The sequence below is a fragment of the Microcebus murinus genome, chromosome 21 (assembly GCF_040939455.1).
Source record: "Microcebus murinus isolate Inina chromosome 21, M.murinus_Inina_mat1.0, whole genome shotgun sequence".
Taxonomy (NCBI): domain Eukaryota; kingdom Metazoa; phylum Chordata; class Mammalia; order Primates; family Cheirogaleidae; genus Microcebus; species Microcebus murinus.
Window position 1 is genome coordinate 9265704 of NC_134124.1, and position 18324 is coordinate 9284027.

General features: G+C 46.7%; 2 protein-coding genes across 4 annotated transcripts in view; both read right to left on the bottom strand.

Annotated features, from left to right (window-relative positions):
* Window positions 1-1033, bottom strand: part of DIAPH1 (diaphanous related formin 1) — an 83969-nt gene extending 82936 nt beyond the window's left edge. Inside the window, exon 1 of one of the 2 annotated variants that reach the window (XM_012749010.2) lies at window positions 737-1033. In XM_012749010.2, the coding sequence (XP_012604464.1) occupies window positions 737-853 (117 nt within the window). In that variant the 5' untranslated portion in view covers window positions 854-1033. The remainder of the gene's footprint in view (window positions 1-736) is intronic. The other variant, XM_012749009.2, reaches the window with a different exon arrangement.
* Window positions 1034-3169: 2136 nt separating this feature from the next.
* HDAC3 (histone deacetylase 3) lies at window positions 3170-18284 on the bottom strand. Of its 2 annotated transcripts, XM_012749008.3 has the most exons (15): window positions 18157-18284; window positions 17968-18050; window positions 16574-16716; window positions 10651-10732; window positions 10462-10518; window positions 10288-10343; window positions 9778-9911; window positions 9193-9273; window positions 8743-8816; window positions 8516-8580; window positions 7933-8022; window positions 7750-7808; window positions 7414-7493; window positions 6949-7106; window positions 3170-3824 (listed from the first exon to the last, which is right to left on the bottom strand). In XM_012749008.3, the coding sequence occupies exons 1-15, from the start codon at window positions 18209-18211 to the stop codon at window positions 3755-3757; spliced, it is 1287 nt and encodes a 428-aa protein (XP_012604462.1). In that variant the 5' UTR covers window positions 18212-18284; the 3' UTR covers window positions 3170-3754. The 2 variants fall into 2 exon arrangements, with proteins under 2 accessions (XP_012604462.1, XP_075852276.1); XM_075996161.1 differs by lacking the exon at window positions 16574-16716 and having other exon boundaries at window positions 18157-18258.
* Window positions 18285-18324: the final 40 nt, after the last annotated feature.

The following is an 18324-nucleotide window of genomic DNA, read 5'->3' on the forward strand; positions in this document are numbered from 1 at the left end:
CTACATCAGAAGGGGCACAGTCATGAGAAGTTCTAAGCCCCTAAAAAGTGATAAGCAACAGGGCAAAGAGGTTCTCTGGATAGAGAAATACTGGTAAGCAAATTAGCGTCAAGCGCCAATGACCATAGGACCTGGGCAGAAATCCATTCCCACAATCGCAAGGACAAAAGTCCAAGCAAGGGAGGAGAGGAGTTGGGCCCACGTCAGGTAACATTCCTGAGGGGAAGGATTATCAGGTGACACCGGGCTGAGGGCCCGGAGGGGGACTGGGCGGGAGGAAAGTTAGCAGGTGAAAGGGATCAATCATGGGGAAGGAAGTGACCTTTCGGAGAAGGAAATAAGGAAATACCAAAAAGGGGGTAAGGGTAAGAAGAGAAAATGGACCCAGAAGAGCAAAGGGGAGCAAGAAAGAGAGGCGTGTTCGGGTAGCAGAGGAAGAAGAAAGGAAGTGGGGCTGAGAGCCGGCCGGGGCTATGGGGGCGGGAGGGCAGAACGTGCGGGTTGCGGGGCGGAGGAAGCCCCGAGGGTGCCGGGGCAGGAGCCGGGTGCGACTCCCGGGCTTCCCGAGGTCCCGGAGGGGGAGGATTTCGGGCTGCGGAGCCGAGGACTGAGGGAAACGGAGCAGGGAGTCGCGGGGGCGGCTCCCTGGAGACGGGCGGGTGCCCCCGGGGCCGGCCGCTGGGGTCCAGAGGGCGGTTACGGGGCCAGGCAGGAGCAGGGTGGGAGGGACACTCACAAATTTCTTGGATTTGCCGCCGTCGCTGCCTGCCGCAGGCAGCTCATCTGGGCTCCGGCCCTTCTTCTTATCCCGGGTCCCGCGGCCGGGCCCCAGGGCCCCGCCGGGCGGCTCCATGTCCCGGTTCGCGCCGGCCAGTGACCCGCGCCTACGCCGCTCCCGCCGGGCAGCTCCGAGCCCGCCGCCGCCGCCCAGCAGCTCTTTTAGCCAGCCGCCGCGCCCCGCCTCATTAGCATGCCGGGCTGCGCGCGCCTCATGAATATACAGCGACGACGCCTCGCGCCCGCCCGCCTGCCCCACTTCCGCCCGGACCTGCGGCCCCACCAATGGGGGAAGGGACGGGGGTGGAGGGAAGCCGCGGAAGCGCGCTACCTGCCCGGCGGGCCTAACCATTCAGACCCACGCTGGGGGGTGGCGAGTGGGCGGCGTCGCGCGCGGCCGCAGCCTGGAGCACCGCCTCCTGGCGGTCGCAGCGGCGCAGGCCTCTGGGCTTCCAGGCAGCGCCCACGTGGCTGTAAAGCCTGGACCCTCTCACACCCCAGACCAGGGCATTATTATCTGAACCAAAAATCGCCTAAGTGACCATTAGCGTGGCAGAAAATTTTAGTGCCAGGCTCTCTGGGATAATGTAATTCTTATGTGGGACACATGAAAAAAAATTTAAAAGTGACAGCTACCTGCGGGGCGCCGTGGCTCACGCCTGTAATCCTAGCACTCTGGGAGGCCGAGGGGGTCGGATTGCTCGAGGTCAGGAGTTCAAAACCAGCCTGAGCAAGAGCGGGACCCCGTCTCTACTATAAATAGAAATAAATTAATTGGCCAACTAATATATATAGAAAAAATTAGCCGGGCATGATGGCGCATGCCTGTAGTCCCAGCTACTCAGGAGGCTGAGGCAGGAGGATTGCTTGAGCCCAGGAGTGTGAGGTTGCTGTGAGCTAGGCTGACACCACAGCACTCACTCTAGCCTGGGCAACAAAGCAAGACTCTGTCTCAAAAAATAAAAATAAAAATAAATAAATGTGACAGCTACCATGTTTTGAAAGCAAAAGAACATGAACAGAGCTTATCTAGGGCAAGTCCTAGACGATGAACCAGACTAGCTCTGGAGTTAAATCGCCTAGTCTTGAATCCCAGGTTGGCTACTATCTAGTTATGTTTCTAATCTGGACAAAGTAGTTATTGCCAACATGAACCTAAACAGTAATAATAGTTACCATTTACCATGCCCTTGATCCCTGCCAGGCACTATGCAAAACACTCTTCATGTATTTTCTCACTGAATGCTCACAATCCCATGTGATAGATTCTGCTGGTCTCACCATTTTAAAAATAGGAAATGTGGACTTTGAGAGTTGAAGTGACTTGCCCAGGAACACATAATTGAAGAAAATTTAAACCCAGATTAGTCTGATTGCTGCCAAGCCCTATGTTTAACCAGCATTCCCCACTGACAGAAAGCAAACATGAGTGAAAAGAGTATGTTCTTTGCTCTTCTAGCATGACTTTCCCCCACAGCAATTTCATCCATTCTTCCAGCTACATGTGTCCCTTGTGTGAAAATTACATGGCAACCAGTAGGCCTTCACTGTACACACTTGCATCATCTTGACCACTGCTAGCAAAGATTTCAAGTGTACAATCCTGGAGGGCAGAGTCAGTAACTTACTCTGGAGCCCCAGCGCTTAGCCTCGGGCCTGATATACACCAGGGACTCTACCAGGCTGGCTGGCTGGCTCCCAAATCTGTGCTTCATCTCTCTTGTGCTCCAGACTTTCTAAGAGTAGCCTGTTACATGGAAAGTTACAAAGAGCTGTCCAGTCCACAGTTCAAACTCATTTTAGTGCCAAGATTTCTGGACCTTTTGTCCAAAAAGTTCAAAATATTCTTACTTTCTAAGCTAGAATGTTGAGAGATAAACAGGATCAAAGGATTGAGGTGACCCATCTATCATTCCTCTTTCTTGTATCACTATCTGTATCTGCTGCAACATTTATCATACTCCTTACTGGACTATAAACTCGTCCGGAGAAAGGTCCATGTTTGTGGCTACTTTGGTATTGAGTGTTGTTCTTCACATAAACAGTCGGTGAGCAATTTCTTACGTCAGGCACTGTGGTTAGCAATTGACATAGTTTATCTCAGTGTATCTTTATCAACCAGCATCACCATTCCAAACACCAAGGTTCAAAAACTGAAGTCATCTTCTACTCCCTCTCTTAAGTTAGTAATCTGCCCAAGTTTGTCTAACTCTTAACTAGAATGCCCTATTGACTCCTTATATACCAAAGAATCCATGTACATACACAGGGCCTAACATAGGATAAGTGCTGAATGAATGTTAATTATGTTATTACATGCATCATCACCCCCATTTCCTTCTTTCATACATAGGAAACTAGCAAGAATTAATATTCCTAGAAAGATAAAAAGTACAAAAAAATACCAAGTTGGTTTATTGGATAAAAACAGTGGTAAAATGGACATAAAGCCAAAAGTTAGAACAGGACAGTTTCACACCCTCCCCCCACTTGACAATGTACTTCCTATCATGTGGAGTTAAGGTATTAGGGAGCCAGAGCCCCGCAAATCTCTTCTTCTCTTCACTTGCCCTGGAAACAAGGCCTTCATAGGAGAACCCAAGAGAGGAGCATGTCAGAGGCAACCTCAGTTCTGTCTACCCCTTCGTCCCTAAAAGTCTCTGAGGAGGAGGGAAGAAGAGAAGGAGTAAAGAGCAAGAGGGGCTGAGGACTGGCCTCCAGGGCCCACTGCAGTAACATCCCAGAGTCAGCTATCCTTGTGTACATCTCATCCTTAATAGGTACCGTTGTCAGGCCTTGGGTGGGTAAGGAAAAGGGGCAGATGGTTCCACAACCAGATGTGATCTCCAGACCCTTCCCCAGAGTCAGTAAAAGTCCTAGGGTGACCAGTCCCCGACTGGGGGAACCACTCCTTTTCCCTCCATCCCAACCAAGAGATGAAAAGGAATTCCTCGGGACACAGCATCCCAAAACACTCTTAAATCTCCACATCGCTTTCCTTGTCGTTGTCGTGGTCTCCATCATAGAACTCATTGGGTGCCTCTGGCCTGCAAAGCAAGGGGACAGAGGTCAGGGTCCCACTCTCCATGTTTTAATCTTCTCCCAGCACCCTCTCCAGAGCCATTTCCCAGGCCTTTTAAAGAACCAGTTCTCCTGTTCTTGGTAGAGACCGACTGCTATTCATTCATCCATTCATGTATTCAATATTTACTGAGGAGCTACCCTTTACTAGGCACTGTCACAGGCCCTAGCAATACAGCAGAGAATAAGCCAGACAGGTTTCTGCCTATCCTCAAAAAGCTTACCTAATAAATGCGACTGACAATAACTAACAAAGTAAATAAATAAATATGATAATTTCAGATAGCGGAGAGTGCTATGAATAAAGTGAAACCAAGTGACATGACTGGGGGTGATGGGAGGAAAAGGGTGAAATTTCAGACAGCATCATTAGGAAAGGCTGTCCTAAAAACCTAAGACCTGAAGTTTGAGATGGAGCTGGCCAGGCAAAAATTCCAGGAAGACCTTCCAAGCTGCAAGAAAGTCAACACAGAGGTCACGAGGTGGAAAGAGACTGATGTATTCCAGTAAGAACAAGGAGGCCAGGATGGCTGGGAGTAGTGTGCACAGAGGACAGTAGTTAGAGATGAGGGACAAAGGAAAGGGCTAGCATGCAGGGCCTTTTTAAGCCACAGTCAGAAATTTAGACTTTCTTCTAACTGCAAGGTAAAGGACAGTTTTAAGCAGAGGAGTGACATGATGTTATAAACCTGTAGAGAGAGAAGGGATGTGAAATCAATACAGGGCCCAATAGGTACTCAATACTGTTTTCTTTCTTTTTTGAAAAAGTATCCTTTGGGACACAGAGAATTGAGAAACTTATCTAAGCTAAGGAACTAAGCCAGGAAAGGCCCTATCTGCTTGGTCTCGGTTACCTCTAAACTACCACGAGGGTTAAAGGTATGGAGTCAGAGACTCATGTTTGAATCTCAGCTCTAATATTTAACTAGCTGTGTGACCTTAGGAAAGTTACTTAGCATCTCTCAGCCTCAGATTCCTCCCCTGGTAATTTGAGTATGAGAACCATGAGGGTTGCCTGATGGCAATGGAATGATGATATATATGTTATAATATAAAGCACTTACTTAGTAATGAATCTAGTGCTCAGCAAACCCACAAAAAGTGGCAACTCTTTATTACCACTACACTGCAAGTCATATGCAAGTTAGACCTATAGGCAGCAAAGAAGAATAGGAACTCAGTGGGTGGTGTGACAGTGAGGTAGGGCTTCGGAACAGGAAGAGGCCTGAGACTTCTGAGTGCTGTTGAAAGCCGGTATAATGCAGAGACTAGGCCCAGATGCCTGGAACTATAGGTTAAAAAGCCAAACTTCAACAAAAGGATGAACTTAAAGACAGGTTTTACCAAAGCAAGCCAGAAAATGAAAATCAATTTCTAGAAATCAAGCCTCAGAGACCTGGAGAAGTTGAGGATAATGGATCAAAAAAGAAGCCCTGAGGCCATTCAGATACTTCCTCACCCAGGAGAGGGAAAAGGGGAGTATCTATGGAGGAGGGGAGTTGGAGAGGTCTCAAGGGTCAGAGCAATAAAGCCCCGATCCAGAGGAGAGACAGGGAGGCCTGAACTCTAAGACAGAGAAGCGGACTCTGGAAGGGACTGAGAAGGCCATCAGACACTACAGCAGATCCAGCGCAAAGCTCTAACACTGCATGGGAGCAGGACTGTGTGTCCTGCAAGCGTCCAGCTGCGGTTATCCCTCAGTCACATGGGGAAATCTGCTCCCCGTTAAGTGCATCTGTTTTTCTGCACTTCTGGGTGCTGCTGTCTTTTCATTTTTCAGAAAAGTTTTGGGATAAAAAAAATTCTACCCTAGCCTTTTCCCCCTCTCAATTCATTAATTTATAAATATTTTAGCATGTATCTCAGAAAGATAAAGACTTTTCTTGAAAAAAACACAACCACAACACAATTATCCCACCTGGAAAAACTAACAAAGAAATCAAAAGGCCGTTGAGAGCAGTATGCAGACAGTGACCTGTCCAGATCAAGACCTGGGAGGACTGAGTAAAATGCTGGCCAGAATTCCAGAATACTACAGGCATTCTGAAAGGCCAATTGGCAGCAAACAAAAAATTTTAGCACACACAGCCTTTGACCTAGCAGCAACAATTCTAGGAATCTAACCTATTCAAACAAGCATGCAATGATGTATATGTAAGGGGGTTCTTTGCCACATTCCTTATTAATGTAATAGCAAAAAAATGGGAAAAATTATAAATGTCTATCATTGGTAATTGGTTAAATTATGCTACATCCACACAACAGACTATAATATAGCTGATAGAATACTGAGGCAGATCTATAATAACTGACATGGAACTAGCTGTAAATAATAAAGCAACATGTATAGAATGATCCTACTTGTATTTAAAAAAACTACACCAACAACAAACTCTACAAAGAGTGTGTATGTGTTTATATGTGCACACAGAACAGTATATTTGTAATCTATAGAAAAAGGTTTATCTGACACAATAAAAATCAAACTATGAACTGTGGTTACCTTTGTGGTCTGGGATGGTGTGATACAAACTTAACATATTTTGGCACTATTTAAAATCTGTACAATAAATATGCATTACTTTTTTCATTAAAAACAGAAAAAAAAAGTGAGGGGAGGGAATTGTAGCAGACTAAAGTAAGCCAGGGACAATTAAGCTAATGCTTTCCAATTTACCTCTTCCCTTTTTTAAAATGAATGAATGAATGATAATTGACTAACTGAGAGAGACACACACGGTCTTGCTTTGTTGCCCAGGCTAGAGTGCAATAGCATGATCATAGCTCACTGTAACCTGAAACTCCTAGGCTCAAATGATCCTCCCACCTCAGCCTCCTGAATAGCTAGCACTACAAGTGTGCATAACCATGCCTGGCTAATTTTTTTTTTTTTAAGTTTTTATAGAGACAGGGTCTCCCTATGTTACCCAAGCTGGTCTTGAAGTCATGGCTTCAAGGAATCCTCCTGCCTTGGCTTCCCAAAGAACTGGGATTATAGGTGCAAGCCACAAAGTCCAACCCACTTTTTCCCTTTAGAGCTTCCCCAACTAGCCTATTGAACCCCCTGCTCTCAAGTCTCTGCCCCCAGACCTGCTATAGTTCTCCTCAGGACCCCTCTCCTCTGCATCAGCCTCATCCGTCCTGTCATAGGTCAGGAGGTCTGCAGGCACATCATGAATCTGGACACTAGGGGCGTGGTTCAGCATCTTCAGGTTTTCAAAGATTGTCTGACGGATCTGGTCCAGATACTAGTTGGAGATGAGGAATAAAGTGAGCAGCTCCCAGGGATTCCCAGGGCATCCACCATTCTAGCTGCCTTCTACCCCTACTGTCCTGGTTTTAATCTCAGTGATATTTCTAGCTCAGGTCTCCCAGTGGAATACTGTCCCTCCTCCCAACCCCACCTGCCTCTACCTTAACCTGGGCTGTCTCCTAGCTGATAACAGTGACAGTGATGGCCTAGAACTTCCTTCCCTTTGCTTTCTCCTACTTCCCACATCCTGGACCTCTACTGGGCTCCCCCACCCTTGTACTCGGCTTCTCTGAGCTGCTGACCTGGCGTGAGTTCTGATTCTCGATGCGGGTGCTGACATCTGGATGAAGCGTGAAGTCTGGGGCAAAGTACTCGAAGTATTCTTGGGGAGGAGAGGAGATTAGGAGGAGAGAGTATGGCTCAGACCAAGACAGGGAGGTCCCAAGACTTCCCAATCTCTTTCCTTCCCTCACAGACCCCCTACATAATAGCTACCCAATCTTTCCCCTGCTCTGAGCACAGGAGTTTAATCTGCAGAGCTCTGAGACTGTAAAATTTCCCATCTGCCTTCAAACCAGGTTCTGGAGCCTGGTGAGAATGGCCTTCCTGTTGTGGGAGTGCCGCGGGGTGGTCCTTACCACTATAGGGAAGCTCCTCACTAATCGCCTCTTCTACCAGCAGCGACGTCTCATATGTCCTGAAACCAACCAGCAGGAGGGGGCAGACTGACCAAGTGGGCTGCAGGGCCCACTTGGCCATATTTCAGGGAGTCCCTGTGTCACACTGGACAACAAGGGAGGAGGAAACAGGAGTGTCCTCACCAGCAGCGGGCAACATTTCGGACAGTATAGCCTCCACCACCCAGCACCAGTAGAGGGATATTGAAGCTCTTGACGTATTCAACACATTCCCTGTTACAAGGAACCAGAGAAATGGGTAGAGGAAGTTATCAAAAGCCAAAGTATACATCTTTTGGAATTGCCTGGAAAGGGGTACAAAGGTACTACAATGCTCTATATCTTGACCTGGGTGGTGAAATTCCTTAAGTTATACCTTCGAGACTTGTGTATACTTTATTATACATATGTTGTGTCTCAATAAAAATTTTAAAATAAGGCACACCCCCACCTCTGTCCTCCTCAACCTCCTCCCTGGCATCCTGCCTATTAATCAACTATTCTCATCAATGCACCAGCAAGTTCTGTCAGTTCTAGCCTTCAAAATACAACTCAAACCATCTAGGGAACCCTGTTCAAGGTGACATTTCTAACACAAATATCATTTGTAGCTATTTTTGATTCCCAAGAAGAGGTGAGGCCCATTCCCCAACTACCTGCCCCCTTCATGTACTAAGGTCCAAGACCACCTGACAACCTGGGAGAAAGGAAGGAGAGCAAGTCTCACCCATGTCCTCGGATGCTTAGGTTGAAGCAGCCCAATCGATCGCAGCCTAGAGAGTCAGCTCCACACTGCAAAAAGCAAAACCCCAGGCAGCTGCAGTGAGATAACGGATCAGAACATCACAGATGTCCTTCACTTCCCTTTCTCCACCAAGCTAGGGAAGCTCTTCTTCCCTGCTGTCTTCCCCCAAGCCCAGGCAGAGCACTGCTGAGCAGTGCTGACAGTATTACCTGGAGCACAATGCACGTGGGTTGGTAGAAGTCCACCACCTGATTGATAACCGGCTGGAAAAGGTGCTTGTAACCTGGGAGAGGGCCAAAGATGGGCACCTGGCACCCCAAGGGGATGGGGAGACAGGGAACAAAAAGAAAAAGGGGGTTGAGCGAGCATGTAGCCCAGGAAAGGGGCAACCCAGAGAACCAAACCATTGGTTCTAAACTTCTGGAGGGATCATAGACTCCTGTGAGTGACTGATGAAAGTCAATGACCCTTTTACCAGAAAAATGCACATACACACGATATGTTGCATACAATTTCCAGGGGTTCATGGTCCTTCTGAAGGCCATTCATCCTTAAGGACACCTGGCCCAATAGTAGACAATACCAGGCAAAAGAGGTTAATTCAATAAGAGAAAGAAGGGGCAGAGTAAACAAGGCAGGGAGAAGACTTCAGTGCTTACTCTGGTCATCAATGCCATCCCGCAGGGGCACATTGAGACAGTAGTAGCGGCCACTCTCTGCTCCAACTTCATACATGTCACCTGTAGGAAAGTGGGGGGGAGGGGTGGCCATGCATGGGAAGCATCTTCAACCTCAACCCACACTGAGGGCCCCTCACCCCATCAACAAACCTCTACCGCAGACTCCGTGGAGCCACTAAGTCTCTTACAGCTTGCATTCAATCAACAAACAGTTTTCAAGGACTACTCTGAGCCAAGCTGTGTACCAGGCACTAGGGATACAGCAGTGAACATAACTAATGAAATTAATGAAATCCCACCAATCTCATATTCTTAGAGTGGGCAGGATGAGGTAAACAGTAAACAAAACAAAACCCCAAATAAATGCAAACGGCAGTGAGTGCTCCAAAAGAAACAAACAGGGTAAGGGCATGGAGTGATGGGGAAGGAGGCAATCTCGGTAACTGGGGTGGTTGGGAAAGGCTTCTTTAAGGAGACCTGAGCTGAAAGCAGAAGGCTGAGAAGGAGGCAGTCGGGGTAAGGAGCTAGGGGGTACGAAGGGCATGGTAATCCCTATTTCCATACCTGTGCCAGGGAAGAAGTAATTTCCGTATTTGTGGAAGGACACTGTCATGACCCGGTCAGTGAGGTAGAAGGCTTCCTGAACCCCGTCACCATGGTGGATGTCAATGTCAATGTAGAGCACCCGAGGGTGGTACCTGGAGTGAGGGCGAGCCAGGGTCTCAGGCAGACGTGAACCCCTCAACCCACTCCTCCCAAGCATCAGGACTAGAATTAAGAAGAGCCTGGTTCTGCCCGAGTCACCTGAAACCCAATACCACCAGTTCCCTAAGAGCAACTAGGGGCTCCAGCCTAGAGGCTGGAGGCAGGGACAGAGAGGGATGTGCAGAGAAGGCTGAAATGTGAGCAGGCAGCAGGGAATCTGCAGCAGAGCAGACAAAGAGGCAGCCTGAGTAAAGCCTCAAGAACTCAGCAGAAGCTAGTGGGGGAGAGGAGAGATCAGGGTCAGTGCCAGGGCTGAGTCTAAGGGACCTCTTCAGCTGACATGCCCCCATCTCCTCCCAGGCTACTTACTTGAGCAGCTCCAGGATGCCGATCACAATGTCGTTGACATAGCAGAAGCCAGAGGCCTATGGAGACAGTGGTCTCACAAAGAGAGGAACCATTTCGCTGGCCAGCTTCCCCCACCGTCATCCTGATCACTTACCCTGGAGTGGTCACTGTCTCCCCCATCACCTCCTCACTCACCTCAAACTTCTTGGCATGGTGCAGACCACCAGCCCAGTTAATGGCAATGTCACAGATCTGAAAAACAAACACACACCCAGCTCACAGTCCTCCCCCTACCCATGCCCGAAGCTGGAAGCCCAGTGTCAGGCCAAGGCCCCGAGTGCAGGAACCCACAGGAAAGGGGGAACAAGACTCAGACTATGTCACCTTGTTGTTCAGCTGGGTTGCTCCTTGCAGAGATGCGCCTGTGTAACGGGAACAGAACTCAAAGAGCCCGGGAAACACTGGGCTGCAGAGAAGAGGAGTAAGTTGGAACCCTCTTGCCTCTGTCTGGCCCCTCCCTGTACCTCCCTCCCCACCCCAAACTCCTTCAATCTCCATGTTTTGATAACCCTGTCCCCTCCTCCTACACATATCTCAGCTATCTGAAAATTTATTCAACAAATATTTTGGACCAAACCATGTACCAAGCCCTGTGCAAGGCACTGGATGGGAAGGAAAGGGGAATTTAACACTGTTAAAGAGTTTGTAACCCTAGCTGGGGAGAGAAGTAAGCAGCTTCCAGGTACTCAAGTATACAAGAAAAAAATAAATAAGGTGAAAGAAAACATGAGCTGTTTTTCTCAAAAGGCTTCTATGTACATCACATTTTAACATAATCTTCAATAACATTTTTGTTTGTTTGTTTTGAGACAGAGTCTCACTCTGTTGCCCCGACTAGAGTGCCATGGTGTCAGCCTAACTCACAGTAATCTCAAACTCCTGGGCTCAAGCGATCCTTCTGCCTCAGCCTCCTGAGTAGCTGGGACTACAAGCACGTGCCATCATGCCCAGCTAATTTTTTCTATCTATTTTTAGTTGGCCAGTTAATTTCTTTCTATTTTTAGTAGAAACAGGGTCTCGCTCTTGCTCAGGCTGGTTTCAAACTCCTGACCTCTAGCAATCCTCCCACCTCGGCCTCCCAGAGTGCTAGGATTACAGGCGTGAGCCACCGTGCCAGCCTCAATAACATTCTTTACAGTCACATATTTTAAAGAATTGCATACCTATATATGTGAAACATTAACAGTGACATAACTCACAGAAAGCCAGAGCATAGTGTGTGGCACCTGGTAAGCCTTTAATGTCAGCTATAATCATTACTATCTTCATTTTTTTATAAAAGGGAGAGGCTTGAAGCCGCATACAAAAGACTACGTACTATATGATTCCATTTATATGCTATTCTTGAAAAGGCAAAATGTAAGGACAGATATCAGATGTAGTCGCTTGGAGCTAAGGTGGAGAGAAAGGCTTGATTACAAGAAGGTGTGAGGAATCTTTGTGGGGCAATGTAAATATTCTATACCTTGATACATTCTATCAAACTTCTCAGAACTGTTACATCTAAAAAGTTGAATTTTACTGCATAAAAGTTATGTCTACAAAAACCTGACTTTAAAAAAAGGAAAGGCTTAAAAAACCTCTAGTTTTAGATCTCCAAGAAAATAGTGTGGCTGACATATTTGACCATGTAGAAAACAGAATCATAGAGAGTTTTTTAGTTTCTCAAGGGGTTTGGAAAGAATTAGTGCTCAATACCTAGAAACCTAAGCAAACGAAAATAATAACAAAATTATCAGCTCTACCTATATAAGAAAACAGATTAAATCATAGCATACTATTTGGGTCCACAGTAAATATTTAAGAGTTAAAAAAGGCTGCACCAGTGGCTCACACCTGTAACCCCAGCACTTTAGGAGGCCAAGGCAGAAGGACTGCCTGAGGCCAAGAGGTTGAGGCAAGCTGGGCAACATAAGGAGACCCATCTCTACAAAAATGTTTGAAAAATTGGCCATGCCTGTACTCCTAGCTACTTGGGAGACTGAGGCAGGAGGATTGCTTGAGCCCAGGAGTTTCAGGTTACAGTGAGCTATGATTGTGCCACTGCACTCCAGCCTGGGAAACAGAATGAAGACTATTTCTTAAAAAAAAAAAAAAAATGCTCATATTCCATACTAAGAGCTTAATAGACAATGCCTAAAATTGATAAATGAAGAAACAGCAATAAGAGACAATATAGTAGTAGTATGATTACAAGCCCAATTCTAGAGCTACACTACCTAACTTCAATCCTAGCTCTTTAACAACTAATGATCCTGAAGTTGAGCAAGCTGTTTAACTTTCTGTGCCTAAGTGTTCTCATCTGTAAAAGAAGACAATAATAGAACCTGCTTCATAGGGGTTGAGATTAAATGAACTGACAGCTGTAAAGCATTTAGAATAGTACCTAGCATATAGTAGGTATTACCTAAATATTATAAATTTGTAGTAGTTGTAGATTAACATTAGTATTTAGAAACCCAAAAATAAATACCAGAAGAAATATGTAAAGGAGCTTAAAGTGGCTGCCACTAGGGAGAGGAATTTATGGGAGAAAGAGAGAAGTCTGGGAATGTTTTTTTCCCTCATTAAAAGCCTTGTAGCACAATTTGGTTATTTATATTAGATTGCTTTGAAAACAATCAGAAATTGATTAAATGGAAGCAAAATTCATGACTCTCATCTGAAATACAGATAAGCATAACTGTAGCTTAAATTTAGCAGGAAGACAGATGCAGCACAAACAGCCCAGAGGCAGTATTCCCTAAATGCAAAAAGAGCAGCTACAAAGAGCCAGTATGGCCTAAGGGCTGACTCTGCATTTCCAGACCTAGAAAGTGAACTCAGAAACAGCAGCAGGCCGGGTGCGTTGGCTCATGCCTGTAATCCTAGCACTCTGGGAGGCCAAGGTGGGCGGATTGCTCGAGGTCAGGAGTTCAAAACCAGCCTGAACAAGAGTGAGACCCCGTCTCTACTATAAATAGAAAGAAATTAATTGGCCAACTAATATATAAAGAAAAAAAGAACCGGGCATGGTGGCACATGCCTGTAGTCCCAGCTACTCAGGAGGCTGAGGCAGGAGGATTGCTTGAGCCCAGGAGTTTGAGGTTGCTGTGAGCTAAGCTGACGCCACGCCACAGCACTCACTCTAGCCTGGGCAACAAAGTAAGACTCTGTCTCAAAAAAAAAAAAAAAAGAAAAGAAAAGAAACAGCAGCAGCAACAGTAACATAAAAACAAGAAACCTCCCAAGACAGAACATCAAATGAGTGTAGGGTGTTCAGGACAGAGCTCTGTAGAGTGGTGTGGTTCAAGAAAGCCATCATGAGCTGGGCACGGTGGCTCATGCCTGTAATCCTAGCACTCTGGGAGGCCAAGGCAGGAGGATTGCTAGAGGTCAGGAGTTTGAAACTAGCCTGAGCAAGAGTGAGACCCCGTCTCTACTAAAAATAAAAAGAAATTAAGGCCGGGCGTGGTGACTCACGCCTGTAATCCTAGCACTTTGGGAGGCCGAGGCGGGGCGGATTGCTCAAGGTCAGGAGTTAGAAACCAGCCTGAGCGAGACCCCGTCTCTACCAAAAATAGAAATAAATTAATTGACCAACTAAAAATATATATACAAAAAATTAGCCGGGCATGGTGTCATATGCCTGTAGTCCCAGCTACTCAGGAGGCTGAGGCAGTAGGATCGCTGAGCCCCGGAGATTGAGGTTGCTGTGAGCCAGGCTGACGCCATGGCACTCACTCTAGCCTGGGCAACAAAGTGAGACTCTGTCTCAAAAAAAAAAAAAGAAATTAATTGGCCAACTAATATATATATAGAGAAAAAATTAGCCGGGCATGGTGGCGCATGCCTGTAGTCCCAGCTACTCAGGAGGCTGAGGCAGGAGGATTGCTTGAGCCCAAACAGAGTGAGAGTCTCAAAAAAAAACGAAAGAAAGCCATCACGGAGGCGGTGAGAAGGCCTTGAAGAGGTTGAAGGGAGAACCAAGGGCATTCCAGGAAGGCATTCCACGCAGCTGAGGTGTGGGATAAGGTTGGGAAGACGCTCAATGCCAGCCTAATGAGTTGCCTCTATTCTGTAGACCCACTTGTTTGTCATTAGGATCTTCCAGGGTAACAGACTAGCGAAGTGGTTTAAAAACCTGGGCTCTGGATCGGAATCCTGCCACCTCTACTGACCAGTTATGTGACTCAGGCTAAATTATCTAAATCTCCCCAAAACTAAGTTAATTTATGTATAACATCAGGAGAAGGACTATTACGTCTCGGGGTTGGTATGGTAATTAAGGGAATGTACCAGCAATCCTTGGCTTAATACCTAGCAGAGTAGGCATTCAATAAACGGTAGCTATCATAGAAACTCTACAGGATCAACCACCTGGTTTCTTCAAGAAATAAATTCAAAAGCTACAGACTAAAATTCTTAAGATACATATCAACCAAATGCAATGTGTAGACCTTGTTTAGATCTTGATTTAAATAAACTGCAAAAAAAATAAGTGAGACAACTGGAGAAATTTGAAGTCATTGCAGTTTGATGATATTAAGGAATTACTATTAATTTTTTAGGTGCAATAATGACATTGTGGTTTTTTTTTTGAGACAGAGTCTCACTTTGTTGCCCAGGCTAGAGTGAGTGCCGTGGCGTCAGCCTGGCTCACAGCAACCTCAATCTCCGGGGCTCAGCGATCCTACTGCCTCAGCCTCCCGAGTAGCTGGGACTACAGGCATGCGCCACCATGCCCGGCTAATTTTTTTTGTATATATATTTTTAGTTGGTCAATTAATTTATTTCTATTTTTTGGTAGAGACGGGGTCTCGCTCAGGCTGGTTTCGAACTCCTGACCTTGAGCAATCCGCCCGCCTCGGCCTCCCAAAGTGCTAGGATTACAGGCGTGAGCCACCACGCCCGGCCGACATTGTGTTTTTTAAAAGAGTATCATTTATTGATACATAATAAAATATTTATGGACAAAATGATGTGACATCTAAAATTTGCTTTAAAACAATCTAACAGATGAAGTAGGATTGGCCATTTGCTCAAATATGCTGAAGCTAGGTGATGGCTATATGGCGGTTCACTGTACTACTTTACAGAAATGTTTGATATTTTTCCTAATAAAAAGTTTAAAAAATGGCCAGGCATGGTGGCTCACACCTGTAATCCTAGCACTCTGGGAGGCCGAGGCAGGATTGTTTGAGCTCAGGAGTTTGACACTAGCCTGAGCAAGAGTGAGACCCCGTCTCTACTAAAAATAGAAAGAAATTAACTGGCCAACTAAAAATATATAGAAAAAATTAGCCAGGCATGGTGGTGCATGCCTGTAGTCCCAGCTACTCGGGAGGCTGAGGCAGGAGGATCGCTTGAGCCCAGGAGTTTGAGGTTGCTGTGAGCTAGGCTGACTCCATGGCACTCTAGCCCGGGCAACAGAGTGAAACTCTGTCTCAAAAAAAAAAAAAAAAAAAAAAAGTTTAAAAATAAGAATAAATAGAGTTGAGTAAATAGTAACTGCTATGGTTATTTTATTCTCATGGATGTACATTAGAGTGTAAGCAAGGATCATGGCTTCCATGCAGGGTCTAACCCTGAGTCTACTATGGATAATATAAGCTCAATGTAAACCTGATCATGTCAAATCATTCCTTTGCTTTTTAAAACACTTTCATGACTTTCCTCTACTCTAGGGGTAAAAACCCCAATTCACAATAGGGCTGTTTACTTTTTAAAGGACCCACGTATCTCTTTAGTCCCCATTCAGATACACTTCTCTTCATATGCTGTACTCAGCCTTTTTTCTGTTACTCAAATGAGTCATATAGACCCTTAGCACATGTTGTTCCTACTGCCGACTACATTCCTCCCCTCACCTTCCAACCACCTTTCACCTAATCCCCTCCTACTTTTTTCAGATCTCAGCTCAATATTCACTACTTCCTCTAAGAAGCCCCCACTGACCAGCCACCCCCCAAGCTAGATAATTCTCCCAAGTATACACTCTCATAGTCTGTCATACACCTCTCCTTCCTAAAACTCAGCACAATTACAATAATAAAATGTTGCTGTTGTTATCATTGCATCCCCAGCACTTAGCACAGGGCCTGGCCTAGAGCAAATGACCAAGAAATATTTATTAAATAAACAAATGAGTGAATGATGATTCAGTGGCAAGTAGACTCCCCTTCATCTCTTTCCACTGTGGCCACAGACCTCCTTGAAGGCCCTGGCATCAAACTGCTAGAAATCAAAAGTCTCAGTCCTCCCTCACCAGTCATCGCCCACGTTGAAGGCATTAAGGCTCTTGGTGAAGCCTTGCATATTGGTGGGGCTGACTCTCTGCAGGAAGTCAATGTAGTCCTCCGAGTGGAAGCGGCACATGTCATGCTGGGAGGCCTGGTATGGCTTGAAGACCTCGGGATGGAGACACAAAATGAACCCAGGTAGGGTCAGTCCTACTCATAGGGCTGAGACCACCCACACTGAACCCAGTCCTGGAAGATTGTCCAAAAGCACATCTGCCAATCTCCCCACCCCCAATTCCTTGTTATGCCATGAGACAAAGGTCAGTGAAGAAGACAGACTCCTATTAGCCAAGTACATTATTATGATCAAGCCCCCGAAGATCACTTCTTCTCCTTCCCATCACTAGCCCAATCTCTTCTACTTTCTCAGCCTTAAGCTTTGATACACCTGCCCTTCTCCCTGGATCTCCTATTCCCGGTTCTCTCCAAACTCATCTCCTCCCCTGGGCTCTGATTCTGCCCTCTTTATTCTGGGGTCAAATATATAGGATATGTGAGAACCTTCTAATTAAAATCTAAGGTGCTAAACCAAATATTATCTTATTATCTTTGGGGTGTGGGCAGCATTACAAACCTCTCTGAAAATTGGACAAGAGCTTTTCTTCTCCCAGAAAATGCACACAGGTACACACTGGCAAAGGGACTCATAGACTCAGTCTAACATTACCTCAGTCTTTCCTATGACCAATCCACTTGTCTGTGCCTCGGCACAAGCAATGAACATTCATATTGTTGACTAATTCCCATAATGCCTGGCTTAACTGTTATTATCCCATACCACGGCTATAAATTCCAGAAGGGAACAGACATTATGTGTATGTCTGGGAGACGCAGGATGGAATAGCAATTGAGCAGAACCATGCAGAGGTATTCTAGGTTGAAAAGGGGATACTCAGGACATCTCCTACTCTCTTACTTACACACACAGACACACACGCACATTTACACACAGGGCTTCAGAGTCGGTCCTGGAGCTCTAGCTCCTTGGAGGTAGAGAAAGGTGGCAGTGGAGAAGGGGAGGGAACTGAGGGTAAACATCACATCCCAATACAGTGATCCAGCCCCCAATCCCTGAGGTCACACCCTAAAATGCACTTCAAACCAGCCCCACACCACTCTAACCCCACGCCAAGAACTAGTCTGCTTGAGGTCAAAGGGTGGCCAGCCTGTGGTGAAAAAGTAACTTCCATTAAGCCTGAAAACGCCACCCCCTACACTGCGCACATTGCTCCTGGTGTCTCCTGTGCAGCTCCCCCCTACCCTAGGGGCAGGTCGCACTTGGTGCATTCAGCCCAGCACACTATTCCTAAAGCCATAGCTCGCCCCAACCCCAATCCCCGGCAGAGGCGGCGGGACTCACGATCATCTTCTTGTAGAGACCATAATGCAGGACCAGGCTGTGGGTCAACGCCAGCCGATGGGGCTTCATAGGGTGCCCAGCCCCTGGGGGTGGGGAGAAGAGAGTTCGTCAGTTTCCACTCCTGGAGTTGCAGCCCCTGCCTCAAAACCTCCGCGTCCCAACCCCTCGTGCACAACCCTGTTTCCTCACCGTAGTGGAAGTTGCCCACGTCCGGGTCATAGAAATAGGCCACGGTCTTGGCCATGGTGCCGGCGGGACCAGGCCCCGCGCCTCAGCCGCCCGCCCGCCAGCCCCACCCCTAGGCGTGCGTGCTGCGCAAGCACGCAGCCTGCTCCTGCGGTACCGGGAGGCCCAGGC